The sequence below is a fragment of the Agelaius phoeniceus genome, chromosome 38 (assembly GCF_051311805.1).
Source record: "Agelaius phoeniceus isolate bAgePho1 chromosome 38, bAgePho1.hap1, whole genome shotgun sequence".
NCBI classification, from domain to species: domain Eukaryota; kingdom Metazoa; phylum Chordata; class Aves; order Passeriformes; family Icteridae; genus Agelaius; species Agelaius phoeniceus.
In genome coordinates, this window is record NC_135304.1 from 390,318 (window position 1) to 402,383 (window position 12,066).

The window sequence follows — 12,066 nt, forward strand, 5'->3', positions numbered from 1 at the left end:
GATTTTTTGGGGGTATTTTGACGGGGATTTTTTGGGGGGGTATTTTGTGGGAATTCTGGGGGTGATTTTTTTTTGGGGAGGGGGGATATCCGTGCGCGGAGCCAAAGAAGCGGCGGAGGCGGCTGAGGGTTACACAGATTTATAATCGCTGGATCACGCGCAGCAGCAGCAGCAGCAGCACAGACACAGACCCGGGGGGGGGATTGGGGGGGGGGGGGGAAATTTGGGGGGGCTTTAAATGGGGGGGGGGTCTAGAGTAGAGGGGGGGGAGGGCGGCGCCGTGGGGACCCCCCCCCGGTCCCCAAAAACAACCGACACCGAGGGGCTTTTCCGGAACTTTATAAGGCAAAAACGTCTCGAGAGAATAAATAGGTGGGGGGAGGGGGGGGCCCCCCCAAAATTTCCCCCCCCCCCCCCTTAACGGTGGTGGCTGTGCCCCTCCCCCCCTTCCCCGGGACCCCTCCCCCACATGGGCCCCTCCCCCTTTTTTGGGGTTTGTTTGCTCTCTCTGGCCTCCCCTCCCCCCCCCCCCCCCCCGTTATTGCCGTCAGGGGGGGGTGGGTGGGGACCCCCGGGGGGGGGGCGATGGAAGAATGGGGGGGGGGCACAAAGGAGGCGTGGCCTCAACCCCTCCCCCCGCCCCCAGAGTGGGTAAAGTGCAGGATGGGGACCCCTCCCCCACCCCGAAATAGGGCTGGGGGGAGGGGGTGGGTGGGGGAGGGGCGGGACGCCACCCCTCCCCCCCCGCAATGTGAAATGGATCGCCCCGTGCTCGCTCCTGATTGGCTCGGGACCAGATCCCGGCCCTGCCCAGCTCACTCCTGATTGGCTCCCGATCAGATCCCAGCCCTCGTTTCTGATTGGCTCGAGACCGGACCCCCCCCCCAGGTCCACCCATGCTCAATTCTGATTGGCTCAGGACCAGATCCCAGCCCCGCCCAGCTCGATCACGATTGGCTGCGTACCAGATCTCACACTTGCCCCCGATTGGCTCCAGACCAGATCACACCCTCAATTCTGATTTGCTCCAGGGTGGATCCCAGCTCCGCCCATGCTGACTCCTGATTGGCTCTGGACCAGATCACACCCTTGCTCCCGATTGGCTCCCACCATGCCCACGGCCTTCCTTGATTGGCCGCGATTGGATCCTCCCCTCCAGAGCAGAGCAACCCCATTGGGCGGGGGCCGGACCCGCCCCTCCAATCCAAACCACTCCTGATTGGATCCTGGCCGGGCCCCGCCCCCGCCCAGAGTCACTCCCAGGGCCGGATCCGGCCCCGCCCCCGCAGGATCTCAGCCCTGATTGGACGGCGCCGACTCTGCCCGGTCCCTGATTGGCTCCTGACTTGACCACACCCCTGTTTGGGGGGATCTGGAATCCTCTCCACCCCCGTCTGCATCGCGGCTCCTGATTGGCCAAACACTGGATCCCAGCTGAACCTAAGGCTGCTTCTGATTGGCTCCAGGGCTGATCCCGCCCCTCCTGATTGGCTCCACACCAGATCCTGCTCCCACAGAGCTGCCCCCATTGGCCGAAGGCCAGGCCCCGCCCCCTCCTGATCCCGCCTCTCCTGATTGGCTCCACACACCGGATCCCACACAGACCGGTAGCTGCTGATTGGCTCTAAATCCGACCCCCAATAAAGTCACACCTGATTGGCTCAACACCAGACCCCTCCTCCTCAGTCGCTCCTGATTGGCTCCACACTTGATCCCACCCCTGCCCAGCTCAGCTCCTGATTGGCTCAGCCCCAGATCCCAGCTGAACCCACCGCTCCTCTTGATTGGCTCCACACCAGACCCCGCCCCCTGACACCGAAAACCCCCTTCTCCTGATTGGCTCCACGCTGGATCCCTGCCCGTGATTGGCCATAGCCTTGGCCCCGCCCCCCCCCCTTCAGCAGCGCCGCTCCCCATTGGCCGCTGGCCGGATCCCGGCCCCGCCCCCTCCCCTCCCCCATAGTGCAAATGGTTCCCACGGGCGGAAAACGGAACTGGAAGAACGAGAAAAGCGGCGCCGGGGGAGGGGGGAAGACGCGGCCCCGCCCCTCCCCCCAAAACAACCCCCTCTCCCCCCAACCCCGCCCAACCTCAGGGTGGGGGGGGGGGCGGCCCTGGAGACCCCCCCCTCCTCAAAAAGTGCAAAGTGGGGGGGTCCGGGGGGGGGGGGTCCCTCGCTGTGCTTGTCGGTAATAAAAACTCGGGGGGAGATTGGGGGGACACGGAGCGGGGGGGGGGACAGAGGAGGGGCAGAGAACCCAACCCACGGTGGGAGGGGACGGGGGGAGGGAATTTCTGTTGTTGGCGGAGGTGGGGGGGGGTCCCCACCGCCTCGTGAAGGGGGAAGGAGGGGGGGTGTAGGGCGGGGAGGGGGGGCCCGTCCGTGTGTCCGTCCGTCCGTCCCGTCCGTCCCGTGTCCGTCCGTCCGTCCGTCCGTCGGTCCGTCCGTGCGTTCCCCCGCCGCAGGCGGCTCACAGTCAGCTGACCCGCTCGGGCACAGGCGTCCGCGTGTCCACCGGCTCCTCGCGGGCCGGGGGCCGCGGCACGGCCACGCTGGGGGGGGGCGGGGGCGGCGGCGGCGCCGACGAGGACGACGAGGAGGAGGAGGAGGATGAAGAGGAGGAAGAGGAGGAGGAGGAGGAGGTGGAGGAAGAGGAGGCAGAGTCTTTGTGCTCGGGCTCCCCTCGGTGTTTGTAGGGCGGCGACGGCGGCAGCGGCGGCGGCGGCGGGGGCTGCTGAGTCTTAGGGGGCTCCTTGGCGCAGCCGTCGGGGGCCGCGGGACCCCCCCTCTGCTCCGAGCACCCGCTCAAGTCCTGGGGGGGCGGCGGCGGCGGCGGCGGCGGGGGCGGCGGGGGGGGGGGGGCTGGCGCTGTCCTTGGGGTCGCTCTGGGGGGGCTCCGGCGGCGGCGGCGGCGGCGGGGGGGGCGCGGGAGGAGCCCCCCGGCCCTTGGGGCTGCCCTCCTTGCTGCGCCGGCCGGGGCTGCGGGCGCTGCGGGGGCCGCGGGAACCCGGCGGGGTCGGCGGCGGCCGCGGCGTCGTCGTCGTCGTCGTGGCCGTCGCGGTGGCCGCCATCGTCACCGGTTCCACCACCACCGTCTCCCTCGTCTTCCTCTTCTTGATGGGCAGCACGGTCTCCTGCACGGCCGGGGGAGTCGCCGCCTTCTTGTCGGGGCCGCCCGGCCCCCCCGGCCCCGCCGCCCCCGCCGGTTTGCGCCCGCGTTTCTTGGGCACGGCCGGACTGTCCGGCTCGGCCCGGCGCTTACGGCCCGGCCGCCGCGGGGCCGGCGGGGCCGCGGGGCCCGGCTGGCCCGGGGAGAACGGCATCTTGACCAGCAGCTTGCCGGGGGGCTTCTCCAGAGCCCGTTTGGCCGCTGAGCCCCCCTCGGACACGGCCGAGGCCGCCTTGGGCCGGGCACTGCCGCCTCCGCTGCCCTTGGGCCGCCCCCGGCCGCGGCCGGTGCCGGGGCCTTTGGGCGATTTGGGCTTCTTGGGCGGGCGCTGCTCACGGCGCGAGGGGCTGCCCCGGCCCGTGACGGTGAAGTCGAAGTCGTTGGGGTCCAGCGAGGTGTCCCCCCACCTTCTCGAAGTAGGCGATCAGCTCCACCTTGGAGCGGAAGGCTTTTCCCTGCGGGCTGTGGACGGGAGAGGGAATGGTCAGCGGTGATGACCACCACAGCCCCCTCTCTGGCCACCCCACACACACACACAGAACCAGAGCGGTCAGCGGTGATGACCACAGCCCCCTCTCTGGCCACCCCCCACACACACAACTAGAGTGGACAGGGGCGATGACCACAGCCCCCTCTCTGGCCACCCCACACACACACACACAACCAGAGTGGTCAGCGGTGATGACCACACCTCCCTGTCCGGCCACCCCACACACACACAACCAGAGTGGTCAGCGGTGATGACCACACCTCTCCGGCCACCCCACATACACACACACACAGAGCGGTCAGGGGCGATGACCACAGCCCCCTCTCTGGCCACCCCACACACACACACAACCAGAGTGGTCAGCGGTGATGACCACACCTCCCTCTCCGGCCACCCCACACACACACACACAACTGGAGCGGTCAGCAGCGATGACCACAGCCCCCTCTCCGGCCACCCCACACACACACACACACACACAACCAGAGTGGTCAGCGGCGATGACCACAGCCCCCTCTCCGGCCACCCCACACACACACACACAACTGGAGCGGTCAGCGGCAATGACCACAGCCCCCTCTCCCCTCTCCGGCCACCCCACACACACAGACCCCGTTCTGGGCTCACTTGATCAGGTAGACGTCGTACTTGCCGGCCGAGCGGCCGGATTTGCGCTGTTTGAGTTTGCGTGTCCAGCCCTCGGGCAGCGTGGGGTCGTCGTACATGGGCCCGCGGTCGCGGATGATGGAGCGCCGCTGCTTCGGCGACGCCGACGCCTCCGGGGCCGCCGGCGCCGCCCCGGCCCCCTCCGAGCTCTCGGCCTTGCCGGCCTCGGCGGGCTCGGCCGCGGGCTGCTCCGGCTCCTTGCGCTCCTTCTTGGGCTTCTTGGCCTTGGGCGGCCGCTGCAGGTTCTCCTCGGACTTCTCCTCCCTGCGGGGACACGCAGCGGTCAGCGGAGGGAGGGGACGGGGTCAGGGATGGACACACGGACGCGTGAGGGGTGTGGGCACGAGGGCTGCTGGGTGTGGAAGGGGTGAGTGGTGGGTGGATGGATGCGCGGACAGGGCCTGGACATGGCGCTGGTCAGTGCTGGACACACGGACAGGGCCCTGGACACAGCGCTGGACACACGGATAGGGCCCTGGACATAGCGCTGGTCAGTGCTGGACACATGGGGAGGCCCCCCTGGACACACAGACAGGGCACTGACACAGTACTGGACACACAGACAGGGCCCTGGACACAGCGCTGGACACACGGATAGGGCCTGGACACTGTGCTGGTCAGTGCTGGACACATGGACAGGGCCCTGGACACACAGACAGGGCCCCGGACACAGCGCTGGTCAGTACTGGACACACGGACAAGGCCTGGACACAGCGCTGGTCAGTGCTGGACACACGGACAGGGCCCTGGACACAGCGCTGGACACACGGACAGGGCCCTGGACACAGCGCTGGACACACGGATAGGCCCTGGACACTGTGCTGGTCAGTGCTGGACACATGGACAGGGCCCTGGACACAGCGCTGGTCAGTGCTGGACACACGGACAAGGCCTGGACACAGCGCTGGACACACGGACAGGGCCCTGGACACAGCGCTGGACACACAGACAAGGCCCTGGACACACAGACAAGGCCCTGGACACAGCGCTGGTCAGTGCTGGACACACGGACAGGGCCCTGGACACAGCGCTGGTCAGTGCCAGACGCACGGACACCGACAGACACAGGACACAGCCCAGTGAGCTCCCGGACACAGCACTGGTCAGTGCTGGACACACGGACACCGACGGACAGGGCCCTGCGACTCTATGGACATGGTGCTGGTCAGCACTGGACATGCGGACCCAATGGACACACGGACACAAACTCGCTGGACACACGGACCAGGCCCTGCGGCTTGCCGGACACAGCACTGGTCAGCGCCGGCTGCACGGACCCGATGGACACACGGACACAGCCCTGGGGAGCTCTGGACACATGGACACCATGGACACATGGACACACGGACACTGTCCCATGGCTCCTTGGACACAGGAACCGGTCAGTGCTGGACACACGGACACCAACGGACAGGGCCCTGCGACTCTCTGGACACGGCAGTGGTCAGTGCTGGACACACGGACCCCGCTGGACACACAGACAGGGCCCTGTGACTCTCTGGACACGGCATTGGTCAGTGCTGGACACACGGACAGGGCCCTGCGTCTCTCTGGACACGGCATTGGTCAGTGCTGGACACACGGACCCCGCTGGACACACGGACAGGGCCCTGCGACTCTCTGGACACGGCATTGGTCAGTGCTGGACACTACGGACAGGGCCCTGCGTCTCTCTGGACACACGGACCCCGCTGGACACACGGGTTCAGCGCCGCAGCTCCCTGGACACAGCACTGGTCAGTCCCGGACACGCAGATGGACAAACAGCACCAGACACACGGACACAGCCCCAGACAGCGAATTGGGCAAAGCACGGGATGGGCTGGCCGGAGCCAGGACAAGGAGCAGGAGGAGGAGGAGGAGGAGGAGGAGGAAGGAGGGGCAGCCCGGACCGGCGGAATTACGGCCGTGGCCGGAACGACATCCCAGTGTCCGTCAGTCCATGGCGTTGGGGACGGGGGACACCGAGGGGACACCGAGGGGACACTGAGGGGACACTGAGGGGACACCGGCCACCCCCAAAGCCCCGTCCTGGCCGAGTGTCCGGCAGCCCCGTGTCCACCAAACCCAGCCCTGGGGGTCACCAAGGGGTCGTGGTCAGGGCGCGGTGACACCGGGGCTGTCACCAGACCCCGTGTCGGTGTCACCGGGGACGGGACCCTCGGGGCACGGGCAGGGGGATTTGGGCAGGGCTGGGACCCCTCGGTGTCACCGCTGTCACCGGCGCGGGGGTCCCGTCCTGGTGAGGAAACACACGCAGCTGAGGCCGGGGGAGGGGCGGGACCCCCGCTATGGGGTGGGGAGGGGGATGCAGGACCCCCCCCCCCCAGTGCTGGGGGTCCCCATGGTGCCACCCTGGTGGCCATCAGGGGAACCCCCCCCCCCGACCCCTCCCCAGCAACAATGGGGGAGCACGGCCGGGACCCCCCAGCCCCATTCTGGGGCTAAAAGTCGCAAAAACGGCACCGAAAAATTTGGGAAGGGGCGCGGGAACATCGGGATGAGGGGGACTGGGGACAAGGGGGGACCCCCAACATATCCCAGGGTCTCGGGGGGGCTGGGGTGACCTCAGGGTTGGGGGTCTGAGGTGGCCCTGGGGGTCTCTTGGTGACCCTGGGGGTCTTAGGGGGGTCTGGGGTGACCCTGAGGGTCTTGGGGTCCTGGGTCTGGGGTGGCCCTGGGGGTCCCAGAGGGGCCTTGGGGTGGCCCTGGGGGTCTCCAGGTGGCCCTGGGGGGGTCCCACGGGGGTCCTGGGGGTCTCTTGGTGGGTCCTGGGGGGTCCCTGGGTGCCCCAGGGTTGAGGATCCCAAGTGGCCCCGGGGGTCTCAGGGGGTCTCGGGGTGGGCACAGCAAAAGTGGGCGTGAGAAGCCAAATTTTGGGGTTTTCCGAGGAAATTTGGGCGATCCCAGCAGAATTCGGGAAATTTCGGGGTGATTTGTAGGATTTTGGTGCATGAGGGGAGTTCTAGGGCGATCCCAGGTGGGACTTGGGGGAATTTTGGGGGGATTTGGGGGCATCCGGAGGGGTCGCGGGAGCGCGGCCGTTTTGGGGGAATTTGAGGCGTTTTTGGGAGCAGCGTGAGGGGAAAATTTGGAGCAACTTTGGGGCAATTCTGGATATTTTGGGGCTGCTGAATTTTCGGGGAATTCAGGATATTTCGGGGTAACTCGGGGAGTTTTCGGGGCGCTGCATGAGTGCAGCAATTTGGGGAAATTTGGGGGATTTTAGGGTGAAACGAGCATTTGGGGCGTTTAGCGTGAGCAGCATTTTGGGGCAATTTTGGGTATTTTTTGGTGGCGCACGAGCAGAAAATTTTGGGGCAATTCAGGGGATTTTAGGGTAAATTGGGGAGATTTGGGACGCGGCGTGAACAGCAGTTTGGGGCAATTTTGGGGATTTTGGGGCACAGCATTTTGGGATAACTCGGGGGGGTTTGGGGGTGCAGCGTGAGAAGCGGTTCGGGGCATTTCTGAGTATTTTGGGGTGCAGCATTTTGGGGCAGCTCGGGATATTTTGGGGCGCCACGTGCACGCAAAAATTTGGGGCAGTTTCGGGGTGCAGCATTTTTGGGGAAATTCAGGGTATTTTGGGGTAAGCCGGGGTATTTTGGGGCACCACGTGAGCGCGACAGTTCAGGGCAAATTTGGGCATTTTGGGGCGCAGCGTGAGCGTAACATTTTGGGGTGACTCGGGGTGTTTCGGGGTGACTTCTGGGGATTTTGGGGTGACTCCGGGGTGGCTTTGGGGGTGACTTCGGGAGGGTTTTGGGGTGACTTCGGGGGGGGGTCGGGATAACTCGAGGAGTTATGGGGTGATTATGGGGGGTTTGGGGTAACGCTAGAAATTCGGGGCGACTCGGGGGAGGTTCGGGGTCAATTTTGGGGTGACTCGGGGTGGATTTTGGGGTGACTCGGGAGAGCTTTGGGGCGGTTTTTGGGGTTTCGGGTGCGCGCGGGACGGGCCGGGGGGTGTGTCCCCTTGAGGGGGGCGGGGGTCCCTCTAAGAGCTGGCGGGGGGGGGTCCCATCTCCCACCCTAACGGGGACAACACCGGCACGGCGACACTGACAGAATTTTGGGGAAGGAGTGGGGTGGGGGGGTCCCCAAATTTCGTAGCGGGGTTGTTGGGAGCGGGGGGGGGGGGGGCCCGGCATTTTGGGGGCTCACGGAGGAAAAGGACGGGAGGTCCCCCCATTCCGGAGGGATCCCGCGGAAGGCTCGGGGGGTCCCACCGAGGCTTCCCCGTACCTGGGGGGCTCCTCCCGCCCCCCGGGGGGGCCGCGGCCGCTCGTGACGCACTCGCGGCGCTCGCAGCCCCCCCCCCCCCAGCCCTCATACACACACACACACCCCCCCCCCCGCCCGCCATTCCCGGTTCCCGCCCGGCCCGTGAGGGGAAGGAAAGGGGGGGGGGGGGGGCGTGAGGGAGAGAGGAGGGGGGGGGGCGTCGCCCCGCGCGCGCGCGCGCGCGAGACCCCCCCCCCCCCCTCCGCCTCTCCGCTCCCTCACAGCTTTCCCCAACACCCGCCGCGGCCCCCCCCCGGCCCCGCCGCCCCCTCCTCACTCACAGCCGCCCCTCGTCGCCGCTCGGCGCCGCCGCCGCCATTTTCTTCGCAGCGAAGAACCCGCGGGGGGGGGGGGGGGGAAGCTGAGGGGGGGGGCCGGGAGGGGGGGGGGCGGGAGGGGGGGGGGGCGGCCCGGACCGAGCGGCGACGGGAACCCGGAGCGGAGCTGGCCCCGCCCCTCCGCCCGGCGCCGATTGGCCAAGCGTCCCGTCGGTCAAGGCGTCGGCGCGCGGTGATTGGGCGTCGGGGCCGCCCTCCGGGGGCGGAGCCGGGGCGCTCGCGCCGGGCCGTTGGAATTGGCGGGAAGCGCTGTCAGTTACGGCGGGCGGGGCCGGCGGAGCGCGCGCGGGCGCTCATTGGGCCCCGCGCCGGGACGCCGTGCTCTGATTGGCTGTAGGGGATGTCAGTCAGGACACGACGAAGGAGGCGTGGCCTGGGCCCCCCCGCGCTGCGAAGGGTTTGAAATCCAACGGCCGTAACGGTCCGCGAGGCCACGCCCCCTCCGGGCCACGCCCTGGCCACGCCCCGCCCGCCCCGGGTCCCGCTGCCCCAGTACGGGGACAAGTGGGACCAGTACGGGACAACTGGGAGCAGTGCGGGGACAGCGGGGACCAGTACGGGGACAACAGGGACCAGTGCGGGGCAACTGGGACCAGTACGGGATGACTGGGACCAGTACAGGGACAGGGGGGCCAGTACGGGGACAGCGGGGATCAGTACAGGGACAACTGGGACCAGTGTGGGATAGCTGGGACCAGTACGGGGACAGCAGGGACCAGTAAGGGCTAACTTGGACTGGTACGGGGACAACTGAGACCAGTATTGGGACAGCGAGGACCAGTACGGGATAACTGGGACCAGTACGGGATAACTGGGACCAGTGTGGGAGAACTGGGACCAGTACAGGGACAGTGGGGACCACTATGCGGACCAGTGTGGGACATCAGGGACCAGTGTGAGAGACCTGGAACCAGTACAGAGACAACTGGGAGTCGTATGGGAGAACTGGGACCAGTACGGGGACAACTGGGACCAGTATAGGGACAAGTGGGACCAGTATAGGGACAAGTGGGACCAGTGTGGGGCAACTGGGACCAGTACGGAGATAACTGGGACCAGTACAGGGACAACTGGGACCAGTACGGAGATAACTGGGACCAGTATAGGGACAGCTGGGACCAGGATAGGGACAAGTGGGACCAGTGTGGGGCAACTGGGACCAGTACCGGGACAACAGGGACCAGTGTGGGAGAACTGGGACCAGTACGGGGACAGCTGGGACCAATACGGGACCAGTACGGCCACTGCGGCCACCAGTAAAGAACCAGTATGGCAATGACGGCCACCAGTATAGAACCAGTATGGCAATGATGGCCACCAGTACGGCCACTGTGGCCACCAGTAAAGAACCAGTACGGCCACTGTGGCCACCAGTATGGCAATGATGGCCACCAGTAAAGAACCAGTATGGCAATGACGGCCACCAGTACGGCCACTGTGGCCACCAGTAAAGAACCAGTACGGCCACTGTGGGCACCAGTATGGCAATGATGGCCACCAGTAAAGAACCAGTATGGCAATGATAGCCACCAGTACGGCCACTGTGGCTACCAGTATAGAACCAGTATGGCAATGATGGCCACCAGTATGGCAATGACGGCCACCAGTATAGAACCAGTATGGCAATGACGGCCACCAGTATGGCAATGACAGCCACCAGTAAAGAACCAGTATGGCAATGATGGCCACCAGTACAGCCACTGTGGCTACCAGTATAGAACCAGTATGGCAATGACGGCCACCAGTAAAGAACCAGTATGGCAATGATGGCCACCAGTATGGCCACTGTGGCCACCAGTAAAGAACCAGTATGGCAATGATGGCCACCAGTACGGCCACTGTGGGCACCAGTAAAGAACCAGTATGGCAACGACGGCCACCAGTATGGCAATGATGGCCACCAGTATAGAACCAGTATGGCAATGATGGCCACCAGTTTGCTCAGGGCGCCCCCCAGTCCGGAGGGGGGGAGGGGCGGGGGCCGGACTCCCCCCTCCCCGGGGGATGAGCGGGGATGGAGCGTTAATCCCCCCTCCCCCACCCCCACCCTCGGCCCTTCCCGACCCCCCCCGGACAACCCCAAACTCCCCCTGACCCCCTCCTCAATATGGGACCCCCCCCCCCACACCCAAAACCCCTCAGGACCCCCCCATCCCCCCTTGTTTTATGAGTTTCTTTCCATTTCTCCCCTTTTTTCCACCCCCCCCCCTCCTCCCCTTTTCGGGGGGTCCGCCCCCCCCGCCCCCCCTCGCCCCCCCCCCCCCATCCCCGGATCGGGGCCACCTCCGGCGGGATTGTCCCTAATCCCGGGCACCCGTGACCCCCCCCGGGATTAGGGGGACACCTGGGGGGGGTCCCCAGAGGGACACTGGGACATGTAGTCCCCCCTGAGGGGGGGCAGGGACCCCCCAAATGTCACCAGGACTCCCCAAATGTCACCCATGACACCCCAAATGTCACCAGGAAGTCCCAAATGTCACTCAGAACACCCCAAATGTCACCCGGGACCTCCCAAATGTCACCCAGGATGCCCTAAATGTCACCAGGACCCCCCAAATGTCACTCAGAACACCCCAAATGTCACCCAGGACAGCCCAAATGTCACCCAGGACCCCCCAAATGTAATCAGGACACCCCAAATGTCATCAGGACACCCCAAATGTCACCAGGAAGTCCCAAATGTCACCCAGAACACCCCAAATGTCACCCAGGACACCCCAAATGTCACCAGGACCTCCCAAATGTCACCAGGAAGCCCCAAATGTCACCCAGGACACCCCAAATGTCACCCAGGACACCCCAAATGTCATGGTTTGATTTGTGGGCAGGGGACGGTGCCAATAAAATTTTGGCAAGCCAGGGAGGTTTTGGGGTCCAATTTGGTGTCCCAAAGAGATTTTGGGGTCCAGTTTGGTGTCCCAAAGAGATTTTAGTGTCCAGTTTGGGGTCACAAAGAGATTTCGGGGTCCAGTTTGGGATCCCAGAGACCTTTTGGGATCCAATTTAGGGTCTCACACAGCTTTCAGGGCCCAATTTGGGATCCCAGCCTCCAATTTCCCACCTCAACACCCCCAAAACCCCCAACCCCCCGCAGCACCCGGGGGTATTTCAGGAC

General features: G+C 65.8%; 1 protein-coding gene across 1 annotated transcript; it reads right to left on the minus strand.

Moving 5' to 3' along the window:
- Positions 1-1,216: 1,216 nt before the first annotated feature.
- Positions 1,217-8,958, minus strand: MECP2 (methyl-CpG binding protein 2). The gene is given in 5 exon segments (XM_077172509.1): positions 1,217-2,849; positions 2,851-3,573; positions 3,575-3,632; positions 4,288-4,590; positions 8,895-8,958. Coding segments are annotated over 5 exon segments (1,494 nt in total). The 5' UTR covers positions 8,933-8,958; the 3' UTR covers positions 1,217-2,477.
- Positions 8,959-12,066: the final 3,108 nt, after the last annotated feature.